Raw genomic sequence first — 25,079 nt, 5'->3', positions numbered from 1 at the left:
GATATATTTTGTGGTCCAGGCAAATGATGATTTTTAAAAATTTCTTTAAAAGATTTTATGTAAATTAAAACAACGAATTACCACTGCATACCCATCAGCTACTTAGAGTAGGTAAGGATGGAGATAAACTGGAACTTTTTGGAAAATACTTTGACAGTATCTTAAGAATGTTAGGCTATACTTACCAAATGGCCCTGCCATTCCATTCCTAGGTGTTTACCTAAGAGAAATGAAAGTGTATCTCCACAAAAAGACACACAGATGATTGTGACAGCCTCATTTGTAATAGCCAAGACTAGAAATAATCCAGAGGTCCATCAATAGGTGAATAGAGAAACAAATTATGGTATACCTGTAGAAAAGATAAAAAGGAGACTTTAATTCTTATTGATATATGCAACAAAATAAATAAACCTCAAAATAGTTATGCTGAGTGGAAGAAGTCACACAAAAGAGTGTGTGTGAGAGAGAGAGAGAAAATTTAGAAAATGTAAACTAGTCTGTGATGACAGAAAACAAATCAGTGGTTGCCTGGGATGGAGTTAAGGAGGGGTGGATCATAAAGGGGCACAAGGATATATTTTTTGGGGTGATGAGTATGCACAGTCTGTACATTATTTTTAATCATGTTTGGTTTCACAGGTGTATACATAGATCAAAATTCACTAAATTGTGTATTTTAAATATGTTCAGTTTATTATATATCAGACCTCAAAACTGAAAACAATTAAAAATTTTCATTTCCAATATGTATAAACAATTAAAAATTTTCATTTTGGATGTGTATGTTTGCAAGAGTATGTCATTTCCAACATGTATAATTTTTCTTCTGATGTGTATTACTGAGAGGAATACATTGCAGGCAGTAAAACAACTAAAACTCCTTAGAGTAAAACATCTTTGCTCAAGCTGAGATTTTTACTGCCTCGTGACCTTTATTGTATAGTTATCTTTAGTCTTTAGAAAATTTGTGGCCTTTGTATAAACCTTGTATTTCTCTGTTACTCTTTTCTTAGAGTTTTTTTCCCCTTTGATCTAGATACACTAGGTCTTTCTGCACATTGCTTCACTTACCTGATCTCCTTAATATCTTAGTTCTCTTTCCTTGGTAAATTCTCTTTCATTAGCCCACTTAATTTTTTCGTTCATGTTTATTATGAGCTCCTTTTTTTTTCTCTTCCTTACTCATCCATTCTTACCTTCAGTGAATAGTGTTCACTTAAAAAAGCCATGCTAGGACCTTTAGATGGATGACAGCTAAATGTTTATCACAGAAAAAGTAACCATACTTTACTGCATATTTTATTTTGTTGGCTGAAGTTACGCATACTAAGATTGCAATGAAGAAAATAAAAAGTCCCTTTTCTACAAATAAAACTCTAAGAAAAGTCTCATTAAGTACAGCAACTTTATGTGTGGTCTTTTAGGTCATATTGAAAAGAAATAGCTTGTCTTGGAATATGGTGTATTCATTGAATAATTTTTAAAAGAACAATTTTGTAAAATTTGACCTTTTTCCTTGTTTAGCAAAAATATCTATTTCTTAGATTTGAGACTTTTTAAAAACAGAGTATAGTTTTATAAGTCATTTATATTTTGTTGCAGAAAGGGACCTGGTAAAACCTAAATACGACCTGGATAGAGCAGATCCATTAGAAAACAATTATACTCCAGTCTCTTCGGTACCTAACATTTCATCTGGCCACTACCCTGTACCTACTTTGAGCAGCACTATTACAGTAATTGCTCCTACTCATCATGGTAATAACACTACCGAAAGTTGGTCTGAATTTCATGAAGACCAAGTGGACCATAACTCATATGTAAGACCACCAATGCCAAAGAAACGGTGTAGAGACTATGATGGTAAGCCTCTCAGCTACTTCATGAAGTCTTGAATTAATACTTCCAGCTGACTAAATTCTGTAAATTTAAGTTACACACAGTTACTAAGAGTTAACCTATTGAAAATAGTAGGAAATTAGTTTTAAGCACTTCATAATTCCTCAGTGTATTATTGAAGTCTGCATTGTCACCACTGACTGTTAAATATCAATTTGAAGGTAGTCTTTCTTTGTACTTAAGTCTTAACATATTTTTGGAGTTTACCAAACAGGAGTAGTATCTACTGAGTTATTTATCAGGCAATTGGCTACTGAAACATTCTTGACAAAACTTACTTCTTTAGAAATCAGTAGTTATTGGCATGTCAGTAGAACATAGAAATGTGAATGTCACCTTTGTTATACTTTTATTAATGAATTGAAGACTCTTGAGGTTTGCCTGTAAAAGTTTTGTAAATTGTGTTAAAATTGTAGTTGCAGTATTCTGAAAGTTTATGTGAGAGATTTAAATAAAGGAAATGTTTCTAGTGGTAAAAATCTAACAAAAATTTTAGATTTTATATCACCTTGAGAGCTAAGTATACTCATTTTAATTTGGTGATATATTTTTTTAGTGTGTATGTTAGCTGTATTACCACTTGATAAGTATTTTATACTACTGGAAATTAGAAGGTAGCTCTTGTGATATGGTTACTTACACTTGCCTAGTTTTCAAAATTTTTTCAAAAATATTCCTGTTTTTTAAATGTCTTAACTTTTGTTAACTTAGAGAAAATGTATATGTCTAACACTTTTCATATTTCTTTCTAACTCTTCCTCACAGAAAAGGGCTTCTGTATGAGAGGAGACATGTGCCCCTTTGATCATGGCAGTGACCCGGTAGTTGTAGAAGATGTGAATCTTCCTGGTATGCTGCCTTTCCCCGCACAGCCTCCTGTTGTTGAAGGACCACCTCCTCCCGGACTCCCTCCCCCTCCACCAATTCTTACACCCCCACCTGTGAATCTGAGACCTCCAGTGCCACCACCAGGCCCCTTACCACCCAGTCTACCACCTGTCACAGGTAAGTAAATATGCTTGCCTCTACTTAATGTCTGTCCATTCATAGTTTTTTATGAAAGTTAACAGTTTGATGCTTGCTTTTGTTAAAAGTATCTTAAGTTAACCTGTAGATGTCTACTAGAAACTGAGAGAAAGATGCTCCCATTTGGAATATACCCCTACCTTGCAGGCTACACCAGACCTATGGTTTACTGTGGTTTGGGGTGACCCTGAATTACACACTTCCCTAATGAATCCCAGCTGCCTGTAGTCCTTTATGGCTTAAAACAGACCTGTTTTGGAATACATTAAAAGAATATATTACCCTAGAAAACCAGTACAGTTGTAAGAGTTTGGTATTTGTAGGTATTACAGTTTGACTGATAAATGAGACTTACCATGTTTGGATATACAGTAACTTATTTTATTTGTTTGCTTTCAGATGATATTTCTTATTCTTTGGTTTTGACAGGACCACCACCTCCACTTCCTCCTTTGCAGCCATCCGGCATGGATGCTCCCCCAAACTCTGCAACCAGTTCTGTTCCTACTGTAGTAACAACTGGCATTCATCACCAGCCTCCTCCTGCTCCACCTTCTCTTTTTACTGCAGGTGCAGTTTTGGTCCTCTCTATATTAATAATGTTATATAATTTTAGAGAAGAGTTTTAGATGAGTTAAAAAATGTCTAGAGAATGAATCGCTCTATTAGGTCTTTTCCACTAAAATTATGTGGAATAACATGTAGACATGGTGAATGTACATTAAATGTAAGTCATCAGTTATGATTTTTAAAAAACCAAGTTTTTCCTTTTTAATAACATTTTATTTTTTAAACTAATTTTTAATGTATATAGTAAAACATTAGTTATGAATTAGTAACATGTTATATGGTATACTTTTTCTCTTATCAGTATAAAAAATTACCAAGTGGAGTTTTATAATTGTTTTTTAATTACAGTTTTTGTATTACCAGATACATATGACACAGATGGCTACAATCCTGAAGCCCCAAGCATAACAAATACTTCCAGACCTATGTATAGACACAGAGTACATGCACAGAGGCCTAACTTGATAGGACTAACATCAGGAGATATGGATTTGCCACCCAGAGGTACTATGATAAATCTTTTCTTCTTGTCATTTTCATAATCTCAAGAATGGAAAACATTTATAAAGAACAGTGAGTCCTGTGTTTATTGAAGTTGAACACGGAATAGTGGTATGTTTGTTCCTCGGATCCTGTGGTCTCAGTGAGAGAGAAGGTAATGTGCGGTACCCTATTTGTGCACTAGTGACATTTTATTCTACCATCCAAGTGGAGAGGAATCTCCTAAAAGTACTTATTCTGTGGGTATATTCTATTGTTTACAGTCTTAATTGGTTAATTTATTGAACTCTTAAGAGTAATGCTTTAATTCCTAAAGACAGTTTCTTTTGGAGTTTAGATAATGAAATTAGCTCTGCTAACTAAATGCTTGATACATATTTTATTTTTGTTTACTTTTAACATGTTAGGATTTGATATTGGTTTGCTTATGTTTTATGCAAAGAAGTGTGTGTTAGAAAGTGACTCATTAGTTTTTAAACTTTTCTTAGAGGAGATAGACATTTTGATACAATTTTGAAATGGGAGAAGACAGAATTTAGACTGATACACAAGCCAGGGCAGGAAAAGTGCTACACAAAACGTGCAAAGTGGTATGAAGGTTCAGAGGAGGGAAGGTTCATAGTCATTTGAAAGATGGAGCATTTGCTACAGATAATATTTGTTATAGGGAAATGAGAGATTGTCAGACATAATATTGGCCAATAAAAAGAAATCTTTTCCCCTGACTACTTTAGCCAACTTTAAAATCCCATTTTTTCCCAATCTTTCCTTGCTATCTTTTTTTTCTAGTAAAAAATCATACATTATCAATTGTGAATAAAAGTCCAACTTATTCAAATAACAGGCAATACCTAATGTGGTTTAGTAAACTTGTATTTACCTACACTTTGAACTTTGTTGTTGTTCATTAGAAACTGTCAGATTCTGGACATCTACCTTGAGTGTTCAGAGAACTTTTTGTGATGGATATGAGGAACATTTAAATTCATACCCAATTTAATTATATCCTCTGAGACTACAGAACAACATTTCACGTAGATGCCCCTTTTTCCCACACCTTTTAAATTCTCCTTGAGTCGTTCTAATAACTATCATTAACAACAACAACAACATCAGATAAAAGGTTTTTTAACAGTTTCTCTGGTAAGAGATAATATGATTGCTTGTAATTGAAAAGTAGCCACTTAAGATTGTTGCTGTTCATGGTGTTTACTTATCTCCTGAGCTCTCTCCTACCTGGCTGGTTCAGAGGAAACCCCTTCTTTCTTTGGGTCACTACTTAGCATTTATTTTCTTTTCATTATACCAGTACTCCTTGCTCTTACTGGAACCGTTGACATCAAATTATATCTCACCTTGCTGCTTTGGGTTGGCATAAATGTATGCCACTATAGATCATTATTTATTAGTCCCATCCCAATTCTAGGCCAGTTTTTTGTTGGTGATTGAGAAAAGGAAGGATCAGACACCTTGCATATGCATGTAGAAGTTGGAGTTATGGTAATTTCAGCTTCACATGCATGTATTTACAAGTTATAGGAAATGGCTTTGTTGAGAGATAAATGTTTGGTATGCCTACTTAGAAATTTGAATGCCTTTTCCCATAGAATCATTGTACATAGTGATTATTTTAGTACTATTCTTTAGACAATGTATGCTGTTTTTGTAAGCTGGTTTAGGAATATATTCTCCATTAATAACATTGTTTTTATGTACCAGACAGCTGATTTAGCAAACCATTTAAATTGAGGATTACCTGTACTTTTATTTCCTTATCTTTTTCAGTTCTCCTCCCCCAAAATGTTCTTATCTTTTGCCCATTTGATTTGAAATTTACTGGTCTGGATTGTGACGTATACATAATTAGAGGTTTATTATATTGTTGTTATTATACATTTCTAATAGGCTGTAGATGGCCTAGTTTAAATTTGTCATAGGCTACTAGTATGTGATAACTATATTTTTATGCTTCACACTTTAAACTTCATAGGGAATTATTGTTACTAAACAAATGAAAAAACTTTAGGCCTTTTTGTGCTTTGGAATTACTAATATAGAAGTGACCTAGAGGCTCTGATAATTGTTCTTTCTAGATTTCTAAACAGGTAGAGAAGTTGACAGATATTCCCTTGATTGGATTTAGGTAGGAAGAAGGGCTAAGTAGTTTTCTGTTTGCCATCAACAAAACCAGTGCTGAAAATTTTAAGCAGAAAAACAATTTATTAAAAGCATATCGGGGGAAAAAAACCAGTGTATTATAACTGATAGACACATTTGTTAGTAGTATACTAAGTGTTTTAACACTTCTGCTTTTAAATAAATAATAATGAAAGAGAATATGAATGAGAGAATATGAGTTGGAGTGAACCCATCACTCTCTGTCTTAGTAACTCTTCAGGTAAAGAACATATTTAAGTAAAAAAGGATACTGAATAGCTCAAAGGCTCTTTAGTGAACCAGACTTGAGATGCAGGAATAAGGTCAAAAATTCTTTTGCAGAACTGGTCCTGTGAAGATACCACTGGGCAGAGAGACTGTAACTGGCACTGTGAATATCTGCATTGCCAAATACTGGATGCTACCACCTGATCTGCTGTGGAGATTTAGCATAAGTCAGAATTAACCAGAGAAAGAGGGTAGATAAAGCACATACACTCTGTGATACTTTTGAGAAACTGGAAGAACTTTTTGATTGGAACAGAGGGAGTAAGAGATGGTGAGGAGAGATCTGAGGCCAGTTAAAGGCATTTGAAAAATTCTAGAAGACAGATGATAGTAGCTGGTCTAGGTATTAAGAATGAGAAGTAAAAGATTTAAGTTTAGTGGGAAGACCTGACAACACTTGTAAGTTACCGAATTTGGGGACTTAGAATGGGGGTAATGGAGAGGGTGGAATGAATGATACCAGGTTTCTGCTCTGGATAATTGGGCAAATGATAATATCATTCACTGAGAGGAAGAACAGATTTGGTAGGAAAATCTGTGTGGAGATTATAGTTAGAGCCATGAAACAGAGTGTACTGAAACAGATCCTAAGTTCTTTTAGTTATGTGTTTAGAAATACTTAGGGTAGGATTTATACAATCAATTAATCCATCTTTAAAAAAGGAATTTTAAAATACATTTTTCTGTGTGGACTAAGTTTAGCATGTTTTAAACTTTGGTGTCACTTGGGAATAACAGATAAAATGTAGTTCTATATTTGTGACACTCCATCTAAGTGTATGTAAAATGTTGAAAGGAGCAGATATTTTTTGCACTGCATTTCAGTCTTGAATCTTTACCTTTTTAAATTTAGCATGATTTTATTATGTTAATATGCTGATGTTTACATAAGTAACTCATTTCAGTCACAACTCTTAAGCTATCAGTTCTTAAAGGTCATTGGAATAGTGTTAAATGTTGAATCTTGTAGATTGTGCATTTGATTTCAAAACTATAAACTCAGCCCCAGGATGATTTATTTGTTATTAATTTGACATGTGAGAATTACTGATTCTTCTTCAATTAGGTGTGAAAGGAATTCAGTCTGAGTTAAAAATTTCTTAGATTACTATATTTAGAGGTGTATTTCTCTTTCTTCCAAATTGTGAATTTGGATGGAAAGCCAGAACTTTATTTTTAATCCAAAGTTAAGGAAGTGGCTATGATTAACAAAATATTAATCTATGCTTTTCTTTCTTTTCTTTTTTTCAAACAGAAAAGCCTCCTAATAAAAGCAGTATGAGGATAGTAGTGGATTCAGAGTCAAGGAAAAGAACCATTGGTTCTGGGGAGCCTGGAGTTCCTACAAAGAAGACGTGGTTTGATAAGTAAGCTGGCAGGGAAAATGAAAGAATTTTATTGTACAGTGATTTTTTAGGGTAGTTACAGTATTACTGTGACAGTTCTCTTTCAAAATAAAATTTGTTTTGTAGGCTGTCCCCAACTGAAATATATAGTAATTGTTTTCTAAAAATGTGTAAGTTGTCTGTACTTGGAAGGAGCTTTTTTACAGAAATGATGTGGTGGTTGAGCACACAATTTATCCTATTTATACCTCCCTCCACCTCCAAAAAAAAAAAAACTGCACCCCTTAACTTAGAGATGTTGTTGAATACTAGCTATATAAAGGATAGTCATGAGCCCACTGTTAGGGAAGGAAGGATGGATCGGTTCTGGGAGGAGACTGAAGTTTGGACAGTCATTTCTTGCTTTTAATCAATGTTTTAAAATAGGAAGTATTTCAGTACCTAGCTTTTGCAAAAGCGGCCAAAGGTAATGTATGCAAATTAACTGAAAAAGGGTGCGAAGACCTTTCCTGCTAAAAATTTTAAGTAGGAGTGGAATGGAAAGTGGAAAGGAACAAAAATGATATGTAAGAACCCTTCTCACGTGGCTTCCATGAAAGATGTGAACATTACTAATTTGGGAACTTCATTTTTTGAGGAAAAAATTTAAATTTCCTTTATCAACTAGAAATTTCAATTTTGAAAAAATATTGAACTTAAGTTGTAAAGCTTTATTCCTTTGTATTTGATAGAGATCAGGATTTATAAATGAATGTATTAATTAACTTGATTTTTTGTTACAGACCAAATTTTAATAGAACAAACAGCCCAGGCTTCCAGAAAAAGGTTCAGTTTGGAAACGAAAATACCAAACTTGAACTTAGAAAAGTTCCTCCAGAATTAAATAATATCAGCAAACTTAATGAGCATTTTAGTCGATTTGGAACCTTGGTTAATTTACAGGTAAGAGCTATGAAGTGGTTTCTATTGTCTTTGCTTAATTATTTAGGGAGGGAACCTTAAACTGGTAAGAAAAATACTTTTGTAAAAAGAAATATTATGAAAAATTTGGTAATACTCTAAATCTGGAAAATTGGATATGAAATGGAACTTTATATTTTAGAAAAATGTGTGATTTTTGAATAACATTTTACTTTCAGAAGGCAATTTTGATTGGTCATATTATTATATGCTTTTTACCTAATAGAGGTTATCATAAAATTACAGCAAAGTTAAATAACCACACTGGTAAAATCTAATCTTACAGTAGTTTTCATTTCCTCAATTTCTTAAAAGCACTTTTGCAGAATGCTTCAGGCAGGTTTATTTTTGCCACCTTTATGATGGGACACATTTAACAGATACTTTCGGGGCCTGAATAACCATGTAATCCATAGTTTAAACATTTACATTTTCCTCTGCCACTTTTGAACTTCTTTCAAGGTAAATATCAGTGTAATTTGTATTTGATTTCACCTAAAATTAGACCTTGGCTTAAGAGTATGTTACTTGTGACATTATTTACTATTGAGTTTACGTTATGTGATTTGTTGAAGGTGTCAAAATAATGTTAAGCTTCTTTTCCAGTTTGTATGACATTCTTTTCAGTTGAAATAATTATTTCCCATAATCTGATAAAAACAAGAGTAAATGTTAGAGAGTACAGCTTAAGTTGATAGTTTGGAAAATTTTGTTCTTGCCATTTAAAAAATAATATTTTTAAAGTAATAGATGAAGAAATACATGCTTACTTGGGATGGAGTAAGAGATTTATATAGAATTTAAAGGAAATGTTTTCAGCTTTATACCCCTCCCATTCTTCTCCCCATTTGTCCCCATGATATTATTACATTATTGTTAACAGTTTACCATGTGTTACTTTGGATTTTTTGTTTTTTATTTCTGTGAGTATGTATCTACCTATAAATCAGTATGCAGACATAAAAATTTATATATATTTAAAATTATATGGACCCCTAGTATTCATAGTAGTTTACTTTATCTTGAATATCTCTAAATATCCTTTTATGGCAGTTCAGTTTGATCTACCACATTTAGACCTAAACATTAAAAAATTCTCAGAATATTCTTTTCCTTTCACAATTAACTACACTGGTAATACTAATTTTTAAAAAAAAATGTAAAGCTGAGAGTCAAAACATGTTATCTCACTATTGTTTCAGTTTGCATTTCCTCAGTTACTAGTGAGGTTGGTATCTTACCTGTTGTTCCTTTTTCCATATCTGTATACTACCTGCATTATTATTTATAAAACACATGTTTTAAAAAATTAGTTTAGAAAACCCTTTAGCTTTATTCTAATTAACCATATTGGTGAAATTGATGTTTTAATTTCCAATAAATGGATAATTATTAAAATGCTACCTAATATATAGTTATATCCTTATAGTTAATATTTATTAAGTACTTACTATAAATATACATAAACACACATACGCTCCATTTTCCCTGAATTTAATTCTTAACACGTACGGAATGGGTGTTGTTATCCCATTTATGGAAGAAGAAGTGTAGACTTAGAAAGATTAAGTAATTTGCTCATGCTCCTGTGAGAGTAGCAGTCAGGGTTGGAGCCAGGTAGTTTGATTAGTGCCTATGTACTTAACCTCTGTTTTGCATTGCTTCACACCACTAGAAGTTCAAATAATACACTTTGGAAAGTACTACTGTTATTGAAAGAACAGGAAATTAAACACTGAACAGGCTTGTATCCTACAACTTATTCATTGTATGGGTCTACAGAATCACATACTCTGAGTCTCAGAGTTTCCTTATGTGTAAAATGTGATTATTGCTGTTGTTATGTAGGTCTTTTTATCACCCCCTTTAAATTTTGTTGTACTCTTGGGAATATTTTTGTGAGAATTACCAATTTGGATAATTTTACAGGTGGATTTTTCTGTAATTTTTATTTAGAGATGACCCCCTTTCAAAGTAGTTTACTGCCCTCTCCTGAGCCTGGATGTTGGTCACATCACTCATTGACATAGGGATTATTTCTCATAGTATTAATATTGGGGGTAAAAAGTGCAATATTTTGAATGCTTATATAAAGCACTTGTGCAGTGAGCATTCTCTACTAAGTGTTGCATAGAGGAGGCTCCTTTTCCACTTTGAATAGTCCTCAGTTGCCATTTCTTCTAGAGTGAAAGTAGGCTATGGTAATAATCTAGATATAAAGAAGTGTAAAGGTATAGTCTTACTTGGAAAGACCAGCATTTCATTTTGGGGGGAATTTTGCTGAGTGAATCAGTAGATTTATTTACAAATTCACTATTCTTAATATTTAAAATTTTAGGTTGCCTATAATGGTGATCCTGAAGGTGCCCTTATCCAATTTGCAACATATGAAGAAGCAAAGAAAGCAATATCAAGTACAGAAGCAGTGCTAAACAATCGCTTTATTAAGGTTTATTGGCACAGAGAAGGAAGCACCCAGCAGTTACAAACTACTTCTCCAAAGGTAAGAGAAATTTGTGTGAAATTAAATGCTTTTCTTAGAAAGCTCTTGGCATAGTGTTTCTTTTAAAAGCAGAGACACTGCAGTCAGGAAGACTTGAGTTCAGATTCTGGCTCCACACCATTAACTGTATATATTGAGGAAGTCACATAACTTCTCTAACCTGTTCTCTCATTTTGTTATGACAGAAATTCCTAGTTTAGGTTATTGTAGGATGATATGTGTAAAGCACATAGAACAGTCCCTGGTGGGTGGGTGATACTCCAGTACATGGTAGCTCTGCATATTCCAGAAACTCAAGACTGTGGGTTCACTTTGGAAATCCTTCCCTCCCTCCCTCCTTCTCTCTTTCTTTTTCTTTCGATCAGTGAGTCAATCAGTATGTAAAGTTAGATTGACTGTGTGTAGAGGTGTATTATAGCAATTTGTTTCTCAATTTAACTTTCTCCTGTTAAGTAAAAAAGAGAGAGACAAAAGATAGTGAAGGGTAGATTCTACTTTTTCCTTTATCAGTGAGTATCTATATTTTACGTATCTATATATGCAAGTGAAGGAATTTGGAAGGCAGTTAGGTTTTGATAATAAGCTGTACTTTTGAAACTTCCTCTGCATGGGCAACTTAGTAACAAAATACTTTCCATGCTCAAGAACTAATCAGCTTGTTTAACATATTTTTCTTGTTCTGAGGTAATGCAGCCTTTAGTCCAGCAGCCCATTTTGCCTGTAGTGAAGCAGTCAGTCAAAGAGCGGTTGGGTCCAGTACCTTCAAGTACTATTGAACCAGCAGAAGCCCAGAGTGCCAGTTCAGACCTTCCTCAGGTGAGTGAGAAAAAAGTCTCATTGTGCCTGGCACATAGTAGGTTCTCCATAAATTAGTTTCCCTTGGTGATTTGAATTTCAGTTAATTGTGTGTGTGTATATATATATATATTTTTTAATACAGGAATATGATGGTCTATATATATTTAAACCCCACCTGTAAATTTTTTTTTTACCATCACCATAACATTTTCACAATCTACTTTTCCTGTAGTATTTGAATCTTAAGTTCTTTTCTCTAGTTGATACTTATTTATGAGATAAGAGTTTTCTTTCACTTTATAGAAGAGATATTTTCCAGCAAAACTGCCTGAAAAGTATAGTACATTGAATCTTGTTTTTCCCATCATCTTTTACTTAAACTAGAATTCTGTTCCAGAGATAATTATGCAATAGACTGGACTAAAAAGCTTTTGGGAAGGGAAGGCTTAAACCTTCAAGTTACTTATGCAGCTCTCTCAGAAGTTTGCATCACTTATTCCTGACTCTCAAATTCTCTTCTCTATATGTTATTCCCTTCCCACTCCCTTCCACACTTGAGTGGCAGTTTCTTGTTTCTACACCCTTAGTCTCTGAAACTTAGCTTTCCTTTGTCTACAGATGTTTCAATATTTGCTGTGTAAAATGGTTAGGATGTAGTATCCTACTTAGCTAATGGATGCCACCTTATTCTTGAAGAGTAAATTACTGAGATTTTATAAAAACCTGCAGAATGTAAATTGGTAAATGGTTAGGTATTAAAAAAAAATCTCCAATCCTACTATCCCAAATCATAACCAAATTCAGTATATTTGCCTAAAATATAAACATTCTTTAGGAAGGAATGGCCTTTAAGCTCAAAAAGCTAGCACATATTGTAACTACTCAAATCTAATATTTAGAATGTACAAATTTTCTGCTTGTCAAAATAGGATTCTAAGAATTTATGATTCTATATCAGTGGAGAGACTTAAGCAATCACCTGATTCAGACCTCTTATTTTACATCGTAATTTTTTGTGATTGAATAATGTTGCATACTGTTTGTTTTTCCAAGCACGTTTTCTTTCTGTCTCTGTCTTTGCAAAAGGCCTAAGTTGTGTTATTAACATCAGTATACTCATAGAGTCAGTAGAATCAGAATGTTCAAAATCCCTACAGACTTATATATGTTTGGGGAAACACTGAATATGTCCATTTTAATTTTTTTAGAATGTAACTAAGTTATCTGTGAAGGACAGGTTGGGTTTTGTATCAAAGCCATCTGTTTCAGCAACTGAAAAGGTAAGAAGAATAGCATGATGTGTGTGTCTTGGCTTCATAAATGTTTTCAGGTGGCATCTTAATTTTTTAATTTTTTTCATAGTTCCAAACTCTTGCTTCTTAATAGTATCTGTATTTTTTCCTACCTTTTTGCTCTCCATTTGCTGAAAAGAACAATATTTGCCTACTTCTTTTTACTTTTTGCATCAGCATTTTAATACTTGCCGCTCACTGTATTTCCTTGTGCCTCCATTCTTCTTGTTTTTTCTTTTTATTTACTGTATTTTCTTTAGCAATATTGTACATTTTAACTTGAAAACTTTGACAGCCTAATAGTAAGGGCTATGATTAGGAATTTTGCCTGGGTTTGAGCTCTGGCTCTTCACTTACTAACCCGCATGACTTTGGGCAGTGCTCTTAACCTTTCTGAACCCTTTTCTCATCAATAAAATGGTGATGGTAATATTTGTCTTACTCATGGGGTTTTATAAAGATTAAATGAAATTATTTAAGAGTATTTTGTAAAGTGAAAAGAATGATGTACATAAGCTTTTTATTTATTACTAACAGCTATTGTGTATAGCCTGGTAATACAGTTAGTCATTTCTTTTTTTAAATGAAGGGAGCAAATTCTGATTAAATTAAGAACATTTATGGACTGATCTTATAGTTCTGTGTAAATGTGGTTTTTTTTTTCTGTTTAAGTATGAGTGAATGCTCTGATCTTTAGTCTTATTTGAGGTATGTGGAATCACAGAATATTTGAACTAGATAATCTTTCTCATTTCTATATTCTTACCTTAAAGGAAAGTAAGGTCCAAATAGTTTTATGGCTGACCTATACACTATGAGTTAGTGAGCTTGGATTTATAGTCCATGGCTCTTTCCATTATAAAGATTACATAGGAAACTGACATTGTAGATAAATAAAGCATCCCATGAAATACCTGACCTACTGTCTTCACTGTTTGTTCAAATATTATTTTCCTTCTTTACTGTGTTAGACTTGGGCAGTTCTGGAAATTTGAATATTAATCTCATTCTGTATATCAGATTTTCCTCTTGGGCACCCCAGCATTACTTCAGGCATAACATGCCTAAAATGATACATTATTTCTCATGTAAATTAATTTATCTTCCTAGCCCCCGCCTCTGGAAGTATTGCCACCATTTTCCACATTGTGCAGTCTAGAAGCCTTAGAGTCATTTACTTGTGTTTGTAGTCCACTTCTCTTTTTCTACCGCCTTCAGTTCCTGGCCTCTGGGCTGGCATCCCCTTCCTCTAGTTTACACTGTCACCATACTACTGTCAGACTTATTTTAATATTAATTCTTTACAGAAACTTTTATTTCCTCAGCTAAATGGCTTTGCTTGATTCATAACTTACCATACCTCAGTTCTGGTTCTGTTACCTCTACTTTAGTTCTTCCTTTCTACCCTAAGGAGCCCTTTTCTGCTCATTGTCTCTTGCTGTTTCTGCCTCTTTTTTCTTTTTGGGGTGGGAGTTTTCTTGAAGTGCATGTCCCTCTACCTAACGAGTTCTAGTCATTCTTTTAAAGATTGAAAATATCTCTAACCTCTACCATGAAACCTCCAAATTTTTTCGTATATGCCCCCTCTTTCTCTGAATTTGTGTGGCTTAGTCGGTGCTACTAAATTTAACAGTACCTAAATATTTACTTTAATTAGATTTATTCTCCTTCATAATAATAACTAAGGATTTAAAAAAAAACAATATAAGGGCTGTTATACTTAGTGTAGTACTGAGCAATTCTGGAGAAGTCTAAAACCCTGATTATGTTTAGGATCTGTTTATGTCAAGATTTGGACTCTGAAATTGAATTATGCAAATTACAGCTTTTACAAAATTTTTCTAGTGTGTTTATTAGCTACTGGTTTCCTTATTTTTTTTAAACATGTTTTATATAACTTTAGTTAAAAGGTATAAGAATTTGGAATTGACAGTATAAATTTGCTTACATAGTTACCACTAACTGAATTTGTGAAAAACCACTAGTGTTAGTGGGCTATTTTTGAAAAACAAATTGCTTGGTAAATATTGTAGAGAATCTTTTAAGAAAAGCAATTATTTATAAGTATGAAACTTTGTCATTTTCTGTGAACCTGTTTACAGAATAACATTCTGTTTTTACTTATTCTTGGTTATTTGTGTTCCTCTAATTCATAAAGGTTTTTGCTGCATAATCCTTAGAGGTCAGTGATTCAGAGAAGTCTTATTAGAAAAATAGAAGAATGCTGCCCATCATTAAATTTTTTTTAAGTTGAAGTCAGGAAAAACTCATAACTAGTTTCAAAACAGTATCTTCTGTCATTGTTAAAGGAAATAAGAACACAAGTGTAAACTTTTATCCCCTTCCTCTAAACAACACCCAGTAAATCCTTTAGTGATTCTTCTTTATTCTAAGATTGCATTTTGTGAGAGGGCTGAGAGAGAGGTAACTTGAAACCTATTTGATACTGCTAAAGATCAAGTTAATTAATAGCTATAAAATAGGTATTATTTGACTAGTGTGATCAGAGAAATAATGTTTGAGGGCCTCTGTTTACTATAGAGAGATTTATGAAGAATAAAAGTGGCATCTGCGTATCCCATCCTGGTAAGAAAAGATTTAGACTGTCCAGATTATCTCCCTAAAGCCTTTCTAAATTCTAAGAAGGCAAACTGGTTAATCAGTTGAGTATTTGATGTGCTTATGTCATATCAGTTTTATATATGTCATACTAACAATATAAGATGTTATTGTTCCTTAGCGGTTTTTTTTTTCTTTCTTTCTTTCTTTTTTGGCAATCTAAAAATATGTCTTGTTCCCCTTGCATGGAACTTTTAAAAGGAAAATTGTGTGGCATAATTGAAGGAACATTGCATGTCATAGAGAATTCAGCTGTTGATATAGCAGCTGACATTTTGGATGATCTTGAACAGGTCTAACTCTCTTCTATTTCCTTAACTATAAAATGCAGTCATTTAAGTAATCCTTTGATTTTTAAAATTTGTATTTGTTGTATAATTTTACTTCTTTATTATAAAGATTAAGAAAATTTATGATAGTTTTTTTTTCCATCACTTATTGACTAATTTTTTTTTTAATGGATTGCACTCTGTTAGGATTCTTCCATGAATGACTCAGGATTATTATCAGGATTATTTTTCTTACAGGGAAGTATGATTTATATAAAATTATTTTCTATGCTGAATTTTCTGGGAAGCAACCTGTTGTAGCAGAAATTGATTACTGACTTAACACCATTTTTCTTTGATACTAAAATATTTCTCTGCAAGATTTTCAATCCCTTTGTCTCTTTTAAGCTACTTGGTATTCTTGAAGGAAATCAAACTGTTAATCCCTGAAAATATTTTATAAGTTCAACTTTAAAGTAAACTCCTATTACTAAAATTCCCAGCTCTGTTTTGCCATAGAAAACACATCTATGTGCAGCTTTAAGAGAATAGCATAACTGAACATTGAGATTTATTGAAAGGCTGATTATTTACTTAATATAAAAATTGACCATATGGTAATTATATATTAATAAGCTTCTTATACATAATTCCTCAGATTCTGTCTTTTTATTACATTTGAAAGAAAGCATTTCTGCTTTAGAAATCTGTGAGGGTTAGCTTATGTAAGTGTGGCTGTGAAGAATCCTAACTATGTTTCTTTTGTATTTGATTTTAACTTGGGTACTGGTTATTGAAAAGTAATACTTGGGTGACTTAATTTGTAGTAACCTTTTATACTAAGTAATTTTTACAAAATACTTTCTTTCCTTCCATTCTTACCCATGAGAAAAATCTGTTTTTCTTTTTTTTTTTACAAGTACTAATAGTCATGGCAGGTAATATTTTATATAGGAAATAAGATAAGGAGGTATTAATGGATTATAACCTCTGTTTTTTGAGGGTATTACTGGCTTTTACCTTGGGAAGTAAGAGTTATTAGTGATGTATATTTTAACAACAAATCGTGATACTTTTTAACTCATCATATGAATTCAACAAAATCAGTTTAATTCACCATATTAACAAAATAAAGGGGAGGGTAGGTGTTGGAGAGAGGTGGGAGGACCCCATATGATTATTTGAGTAGAAAAAAACATTATCAAATTCTTTAGTCACATTATACATTCTGCAAACTAGGAATAGAAAGATCATTCCTTAATTTTGACATGTATTAGCTGCAAAAAACCCCCTACAGCCAGCATATTCAATGGTAGAATACTGAATAATTTCACCCTGAGATCAGGAAGAAGAAAGGATACCCACACGTGTCGTTTTTTTTCCAGTAGTGTAGGGTTTAATCATTACAATAAGGCAGTAAAATAAAATAACATTGAAAAGGGAGAAATAAAAATATACTTATTCACAGATGATAAGATTGTATATGTAGGGAAGTCCAAAAGAATTCATGAACAATTGGAATTAATAAGTGAATGGAGTAAGATCACTGGAAATTAGGTCAGTATGTGAAAACAGAGCACATGCAGAAACCCTTTTGGAAAATAGAGAAGGTGTGGTGGTTTAAAAAGGCCGTTTCCAATGTTTTGATTGTGTGCTTAGAATTGTAGCATCATGTTTTCTCTTTGGTTTGTTACTTCCCTCCACTGGTTTCATTTTTAACAGATTTTCTTCTCTGAACTACTGTATCCTTATCTTTTGAAAATACAGTTATTTCTTGCTATTCATGCTCTTACTGTCTAAACTATGGAACCAAGTAGTGGTGGTGAGCAGTATTTGTAATCATAGTTTACTGTTTCTATTTTCACATTTTTACACCTCTGAAATTGGTGTAGTTGTTGGTGTTTATGGTTATAATTAACAACCTTTTTCTTTAGTAGGGTTATATTAAATGATCTTTTCTCCTAGTCAGTGACATGTGTTAGATGATGTTCTGTTTTTAGAGAAGGAAATTCCTGAGTAAAACAAGGAAGGTGATATGCTTCTAGGAATAAAGGATTCTTCTCATTGTTGTCAGATACTTCTGTTCACCTTGAAACAGCACTCCTTCGTCTAATATTTGATGTAATAAACAGTACTTTGAAAGAGAGTGTTCCCTACTCACTGAAATTGGAGAAATGCTAAATTAAATAAATTATATGGATGTCTTTATTTCTGACTTTCTCACAGCTCTTATAATTATATACATTTGTAAACTAGAAAATCAGGTTATAATATTGTTTCCAACTTTGAGTATAGAAGTTCTTTTGGTCACACCTTTTCAACTTGTTATGGAATCCTCATGACGAAAACAGTTATGAAGCACTCAAACTCTTCAGAATATCTTGTGTTTCTCTCTTTAATAAAGCTATGCTCTCATCCTTATATTATCATAGAGTTTGACATTGTGTGGTGTGATAAGGTAGCCACACGTGGAAGCACATATGAAAGAAATTTTTCTCTAGAATTACAGAGAATTGTGACAGGTTAGACTGTGAACTTAATCTGTGTCTGCTCTGTATTTTACTGAATGCAACCATTTCATATTAGTGATGGCTTGAGTATTTTCATTGTTGAGGAAAATTATCAAATTTTGATACACATCGACTGTTGTAAAGAGTCTTTATTTTTAAACATCAATTGCACTGTATGGAACTAGTAAAATTGCAGTATTCTAGATTTTTATTTCATTAGAGGCTAAGACATTCTTAAATACTTACAGTAGTGATGAGTTGCCTAAAGTTTTGTGATGTTCCCTAGTCTAACTTCATGATAAAAGATTAAAAAATAATGTCCAGATTGCTACTTCTCTGTTATGTCCTGTTGTTTACATTTAGTAGCTAGAAAGTAGGACTCTTTTTTTTTTTTCAGTGATACTCTTTTGCTTATGTAGTTCTTTTAAGCTCTTTTAGGTCATGAACTCCTTTAAGACTTTGGAAGCTATGTTTTTTCCTCTGGAAAGTTACACTGTTCAGACACATGGTTTCATGTTTAGATTTTAGAGCATTTATAGTTCTCCCTGAAGGGCCCTCTAGACTCCTTTTTAAGAACCAGTAACCAACCACTCTGTAGAATCTACAACTTTTTTGCTTTTTGAGGATGAAAAAGGCAGCCAATACACTTATTTTCTCAAATTAACCTTTGTATAGAAAATGTTGTCCACTCTAATCTATCATCATTTCATTCTAATTTAGTACAAAGGTGTTTATTGAGTATTTACTATGGGCCCTGGCCCTGCTCTAAGCATTGAAGATACAGCAGTGAAACCAAGCAAAAAACCTACCCTCATGCAGTGAATTTTTGGGTTTGTATGGACATTAGACACCATCAAGTTGAACTTTTCTTATTGTATGAGCAAACTGAAGCCCCGAAAGCTGCCTGAACTTACCCAGGGCCTCATAATTAGTTGGTTGCAAGGTTTAGGTACTGGAAGAATCAGAAAGAGGAAAAAGACATAGTTTTTTTTCAAGGCTCTTATGGTATAGACAGAAAGATAAAAATCAATTAATCATCATATCTGTTTTTACTAAGTATTTTAGTAGGAATAGAATTTCATTGAAAGACCTAGGTAGAAGAAATAAATGATTAGGCCTTTGCAGATGTCTTGAATGGTTGTACTGAACCTGAACTGGGTTTAAGGGAATAAGGTCATTTAAAGTAGAAGGAACAGTGCTAGCGAAGGAGTGGAGAGAGAAAGCAAAAAGGTTAATTTGAGAACTGTAAATTGCTGATAATCATTTTAAATTGTTTGCAGGACAGTGTCTTATTTCCTCCTGTGCCATGTTCCTATGTTCAGTTTTTGCTTTAGTCACTAGGAATACTAGTAATGTATTCAGGAACTAGTATTTTCTCAGTGATATAGTAATGGCAGAGTTACTTTATTGATTTGAAGTTTTTGTATGTTTGTTTTTGCTTTTTTCTATAGGTATATGGTGTTAATTTTAAATTTTTAATTTAAAAGTATTTTTCATTTTATAATTTTTCCCTCATTCATATTTCTCCTTTCAAATCACTAAATGTGATTTAGTTATTTATAAATATATGATACTTTTAGTTCAGTGTGCTAAAATTTGACAGAAGTGCTTTAAAGTGTAGATTTGAAGATAACAGGACTTAGGAGATCATGAATGTTTGATACATTTTTTGAGAAATTGAATTTGTATTGGTAGGTGTTGTCTACATCTACTGGCCTAACAAAAACGGTGTATAATCCAGCTGCTTTGAAGGCTGCACAAAAAACCTTACTTGTTTCCACCTCTGCAGTTGATAATAATGAAGCACAGAAAAAAAAACAGGTAAGTACAGTGAGTAGTGTACAAAATTTGCATGTAGAAAAGCTTTTCTGCATGTATGTCTTTTCCAATGCTTATAAAATAGAACTAAAAGAAAGATATATATTGGCTGCCACTAAACTTCCATTTTCCAAAGTATGTTAGTAAATATTAATTTTCTTCTTGGAATGAAAAGTTCTCCTGATTGATCTTTGATTTGCATACATATTTAAGTTTTACATAGGGAAGCTTTGCATTTAATTTTTATTGCCAGGCTTCTTCTGTTTTAATTATAATTATTTCTGTCTTCTTGAATAATTCTGTTTATCAGAAAAGTAGATCGTAAATATTCTGATATTTTTGTTCCCTTTCTCTAGGAGGCACTGAAACTTCAACAGGATGTAAGAAAAAGGAAACAAGAAATTTTAGAAAAGCACATTGAAACACAGAAGGTAAAATATTAAAGTTAGATTTTGCAAGATATATTTATGTGTCTTAATTTTTAGTGAATTTAATCTTACACTATATGGATAGTCCTGAGAAACAAATTTAGTATCACTGATAATGGTACACCCGAAATATTTATGAATAATGTATTTATTTATTGATAATATATTGAGGATGAAGTGGACTGGGAATTAGATTAGTTTAAATGGAGATGTGGTTATTAACTTGAAATGAAAATATTTATCCAGATATGTTGCCGCACAGTAGTTTGTTCAGTAGATAGCGAAATGAAACCTTTTTTTTCAGTGTTGAGATATGTACCTTTCTTTAACTGGCGTGGGATTCCCTAGTCCTTTATTATCCAGTACAGTAGCTAAGAGCCACATCTGACTATCGAGTACGTGAAATGTGTCCAGTCCAAATTGAGATGTGCTGTAAGTATAAAACACACACCAGATTTTGAACACATAAAGAAAAAAGATAAAGCATTGCAATAATTTTTATTGAAATGTTACATTTGAAAAATTTCATCAAATAGAATATATTTAGTTAATTTTAATATATCATCTTTTTAAGGTGACTGCTAGAAAATTAAAAAAATTTCTTTTGTTGCTTACAGTATATCTTGTATACAGTGTTGCTCTAGTTTATCACATTTAATTAGTGTCAGTTCTCTATTGTGTCTGGTAATAAAGGTTATGACATTTCAAAATATTGAAAATACACTAACTTTTTGCCTTTTGGTTTAAAATCTATATGTCTTTTCTAATTTAAATTTGTTTATACTTGATAAAGAGATATCACAATGCTTTATACCAAAAACTGCAATCATCTTGACTCAGAGAACCTTAATACTGTATGGTGTCTTCTATTATGTAGTACCATGTGTATCTTCTTATTTCCTATCCATATTGGGCATATCATTCTAAGGCTAGCCAGCTACTGTTCCCTCTGACAAAGAAAGTAGGTAATTAAACATTCCATTTTTCCAATATTTCATATGAAAGGAAACTGTAAAGCTTTTTCTCTGATTCTTTATGGGTCGCAGACTACATTTGGAGTGGGAATACTTAAAAACAGTAATATCAACAAATGGATAAGAAAGTAAAATGGTTGCTATTTCAAATTGACAACTTTTTGCAGGGATCAAATTAAATTTTTTACGGTTGTGTTCTGTGAACTTATAGAAATTCTTAGAGACTTAAATAGTAATATAGTTCTTCACAAAGTAAACCAAGATTAAGACTTTGATTGAGGTAATTAGCATCACTAGTCTGCTCTTCTGCTATCTTAGTGGTTGTAAGCCTTGTCATGAATACATAAACAAAAAGTAGAGGTTATTTATATTTTTGTTTATTTTGCTGTTTGCTTTTTTAATAATAGTAGGAATAAGTGTCTTAGATTTTTTTCTTAAAAATTTGACAGATGTTAATTTCAAAACTGGAGAAAAACAAAACAATGAAGTCTGAAGATAAAGCAGAGATAATGAAAACTTTAGAAGTTTTGACAAAAAATATTACCAAATTGAAAGATGAGGTCAAAGCTGCTTCTCCTGGACGCTGTCTTCCCAAAAGTATAAAAACCAAGACTCAGGTATATTAATTTGTGTTGTTATTCATATTACTATTTAGAAACACTAGAACACTACATTATTTAAAACTCAGTTTTCCTTTTAGCTAATATTCTTTGCTCAAAATATTATTATATACTACCATTGTCCCCATTCTCCATTGATTAATAAGTAAATAAATACAAACAGTCTCTCCTTATCTTTTGAATCCTATACATTGTAGTTAGAAAGTCAGTAATTAGGAGAATAGTTATGGATAATCTTAAAAAGGTGGCTTGAGGGCAAAATAATACAGGTACTTGAATGCTTGACTGAGGAGTTTGATATAAGTAGTTGGTGATATAAAACGCTAATGAACAGAGAAGTAATCTCATATCATTGAAATGAATTGATTAAGCAGGAGAAAATGCAGGTGGATTAACCCATTAAATAAAAATAAGCCAGCAAGTTAATTTCAGATGGCCATAAGTGATTTAAAAAAAAACCCCACAGTTATACAGTACTTATAGTAGGGGTGTGTGTGTGTGTGTATGTATGTGTATAAAATCATGAGTTCATATTGATATTTCTGTTTCTAATCCAGCACCACAGTATTCTTCCTTTCCTTCTCTTATACCATGTTTTTTCTCCCTGTTCCCATAACAACTTGGTTCCCACTGACATCAGTACAGTACTCATTTGCACAGTCCCATAATACATTCCAAATAGTTTCAGAATTGCTACAACAATACCACTTCCAACTAACTAAATATAAAAATCAGAATTTGTTTGCATTCTTTACAACCTCACAATATACTCCACTGAGTATAGAGTTAAAACTGTGGGTGTAGGATTACTTTTTTCTTTTGTGTGGTTATGTTTTTAATTTGATAAAGTTAGGTCTGCTTCTGTATGTATTCAGTTTTGGATTCCTCACCCTCTCAATTCTTGTCGACTTAACTTTATTTTTTGAGTAAGTAAAACATTAACATGATTCAAAAGTTATACTATATAAAAAAGTATGTAGAGACAGCCTTTCCCCTTTGATTCTTGATATTCTGTTCCCTACTCTTCCCTCCCTCTTGGTGTGTGTGTATGTATTCTTTCCTACATAATAGTATACTGTGGATTGCTCATTAACACCTTGGTGTTTTGTCTTTCTTTTCACAGTCATTTCCTGAAAATTACTCCATATCAGTCAATAGAAACCTCACTCTGACTTCTGTATGGAAAATGAATTATAGGGAAGTCAGTGGAAGTAGGAACAAGTTAGGAAGCTCTTGCAGTAGTGTAGACCAGAGATGGCTGATGGCTTGAACTAGGATGGTAGTCCTGGAGATAGAGAAGAAAAGTATGGATTAAATGAGAATGTGTAAAAAATTCTTTGTAAAAAGTTTTGCATAAATGCAGGATGTTAATTATTGTCACCTAAAAATATTAATTACTGTTTTCTAGATGCAGAAAGAATTGCTTGACACAGAACTAGATTTATATAAGAAGATGCAAGCTGGAGAAGAAGTCACTGAACTTAGAAGAAAGTATACAGAATTACAGCTGGAGGTATATTTCATCACAACTACACAGTATGCTAAAAAGGAGCAGTTTTACTGATAGGAAATAGGAAAAGGGGGAAAGAGGTTAACACATTTTTCAGAACTAACAGAGAAAATCTATGTAGTGAGGGATGGTGGAAGTTCTGCCTTTATATCCAAGTCCCTTTGTTCCTTTTCTGTTTTTGATTTTTCTTCCGGGGACCAAAATCTATTAAAGACTTTTCAGGTATTCTTACGTAAATATTCTGTGCATATATAGACATTGTTACATTGAGTTACTCTAAGGATCAGATTTTTATTGGTAGAATTATATTAAAGAACATGCTTAAGTTTTGCCCATAGGTGGTGCTGTGGATGTTTATAAAAGTGAAAATAAACTAGTTTCTTATAATTTAGTTATATGATTATTTATATTAAAAAACTCCTAGTGAAATTAATCTCTATACATACGAATCTTTAATATTTAGTTAGTGAAAAGGTGTTTAAAAATCAGAATAACATTTTGAAGTACAGAGACATTTATGCCATTAATGTAGTTGGTACTTGTCTATAGTCATCATTGTTTGATGGCGCGATTTAAATTTTTTGTATCTTAGCTTATCACTTTTGCTTAATTTAAAAATAATGCTTTTCCTCAAATTTGTTAGCAACTTGATTATCTTTTTCCAACATACTACAAATCTATATTGAGTACTGGCATTCAGGTATTAAAGACTTGACATTTAGCAGCCCCTGTGTCCTGAGGCTCTATCTTGTTTAACTGTTACAGGAAGCCATAGGATGGTTTCCTAAACCTGCATACGTTTTGCATTCTCTGGGAAGTTGATATGGTTGTTTGTGGGTTCTACCCAAGATAACGGGTTTTGAAAAAGATACATTTCTTCTATGTTAATATAGAAATTGTGTTTCACCATTTCATGCTTGTGTTAGTGCAACTTTAAGAAACATTTAAAAATATTTTGGCCCATAATTTTAGTAAATAAATAATAGCA

The 25,079-nt window shown here is 32.6% G+C and overlaps 1 protein-coding gene across 23 annotated transcripts in view; it reads left to right on the top strand.

Moving 5' to 3' along the window:
- RBM26 (RNA binding motif protein 26) overlaps positions 1-25,079 on the top strand; it is a 74,019-nt gene that overhangs the window by 28,818 nt on the left and 20,122 nt on the right. For 13 of the 23 annotated variants that reach the window (XM_072976427.1, XM_072976426.1, XM_072976424.1 and 10 more), the window contains exons 6-18: positions 1,606-1,866; positions 2,668-2,907; positions 3,328-3,498; positions 3,847-4,002; positions 7,700-7,811; positions 8,573-8,732; positions 11,089-11,253; positions 11,938-12,069; positions 13,260-13,331; positions 20,437-20,562; positions 20,916-20,990; positions 22,411-22,578; positions 23,990-24,094. In XM_072976427.1, the coding sequence (XP_072832528.1) occupies positions 1,606-1,866; positions 2,668-2,907; positions 3,328-3,498; positions 3,847-4,002; positions 7,700-7,811; positions 8,573-8,732; positions 11,089-11,253; positions 11,938-12,069; positions 13,260-13,331; positions 20,437-20,562; positions 20,916-20,990; positions 22,411-22,578; positions 23,990-24,094 (1,943 nt within the window). The remainder of the gene's footprint in view (positions 1-1,605; positions 1,867-2,667; positions 2,908-3,327; positions 3,499-3,846; positions 4,003-7,699; positions 7,812-8,572; positions 8,733-11,088; positions 11,254-11,937; positions 12,070-13,259; positions 13,332-20,436; positions 20,563-20,915; positions 20,991-22,410; positions 22,579-23,989; positions 24,095-25,079) is intronic. The other 10 variants (XM_072976434.1, XM_072976423.1, XM_072976421.1 and 7 more) reach the window with 10 other exon arrangements.

The sequence above is a fragment of the Vicugna pacos genome, chromosome 14 (assembly GCF_048564905.1).
Source record: "Vicugna pacos chromosome 14, VicPac4, whole genome shotgun sequence".
NCBI lineage: Eukaryota > Metazoa > Chordata > Mammalia > Artiodactyla > Camelidae > Vicugna > Vicugna pacos.
This window is presented reverse-complemented; position numbering and strand designations above follow the sequence as displayed.